Here is a 1,045-nt window from a genome sequence, read left to right as displayed (position 1 = left end):
AAGCCCTATGATTAACCGAGTGAGGACTTTTTTCAGTAAAATTGTCTACAATCTGGTGCGTGTACAACTCAACTCAAATCATCGTACCTGAATCAACTCAATTCAACTTAACGCTAATACAACTCGCGTCATATCGCTGGCAATAGTGGTCTCTTCTTCGACATCACCCTCTCAAACGAACCCTATCAATATTCGCTACAAATTTTTGGTGCCCGAGGTGAGGTATGATGTCAAGTAACATCATTGCCAGCATTCAACCAGCAAAAACCAGGTTAGTCTTTTTTCTTCAAGAGATAAATTCCCTAGAATTCGAATCTCCGGACCCAAACTCCTCATTAGACCAACAGAGAATCCTTTACACAACAAGGGAACAAGTGCTCCGTGACAAATTCGACAGAATCCAATTATCTGTTAAGGAGCTCGAAGTTGCTTACGACACATGGCTCAAGTATATTCAAACCATTACTGCGACGAAAAAAAGGCAAGAAGAGGAAAAGGCTTATGAATGCGTCACAGAGGGTGAGCACGGACTATTTCGAATGCATGAGGGGAAAGAAACGTTGATAACATTAACAAGCTATAAGGATGACGCCTAGCAAAAGTTGGAGCAGTTATTTAAGGGAAAGAGTAAGGAACAGGAAAGGTCAATTCCTCGTCCAAATCTTACGGTCAATCTCCCTCAAATTATCCTTACCTATTTTCAATGGTGAACCCATACAATGGCGGCAGTTCTGGAGCAGCTTCAACGCCGCAGTCCATTCACAAACGATTCCTGAAATCCAAAAATTGAATTATTTGTTTTCATGTCTCAGAGGTAATGCTTTACAAGTTGTATCAGGGTATGAAATAGCACCTGAAAATTACGAAGTAATTAGAAGATTGCTTAAAAATAAATATGGAGACCCTCGACAATAACGACGATATTATACAACGAACTCCAAGCCATCAAAAGAAATGAAAAGGAATGGATGACCACTATCGAAAATATAGAGCGAGTGCTACGTCAGTTGGAAGCCATAGGAGAGAATTTGGAGCATTCAAGTAT

The 1,045-nt window shown here is 40.3% G+C and overlaps 1 protein-coding gene across 1 annotated transcript; it reads left to right on the top strand.

Annotated features, from left to right (window-relative positions):
* Positions 1-227: 227 nt before the first annotated feature.
* LOAG_19217 (hypothetical protein) lies at positions 228-596 on the top strand (the record flags this gene model as incomplete). Its single annotated transcript, XM_020451870.1, has 1 exon — positions 228-596. The coding sequence occupies one exon, from the start codon at positions 228-230 to the stop codon at positions 594-596; it is 369 nt and encodes a 122-aa protein (XP_020304322.1).
* Positions 597-1,045: the final 449 nt, after the last annotated feature.

The sequence above is a fragment of the Loa loa genome (assembly GCF_000183805.2).
Source record: "Loa loa unplaced genomic scaffold supercont3.3304, whole genome shotgun sequence".
Lineage (NCBI taxonomy): Eukaryota > Metazoa > Nematoda > Chromadorea > Rhabditida > Onchocercidae > Loa > Loa loa.
The sequence above is the reverse complement of the archived record's forward strand: the minus strand, read 5'-3'. Positions and strand labels throughout refer to the sequence as shown.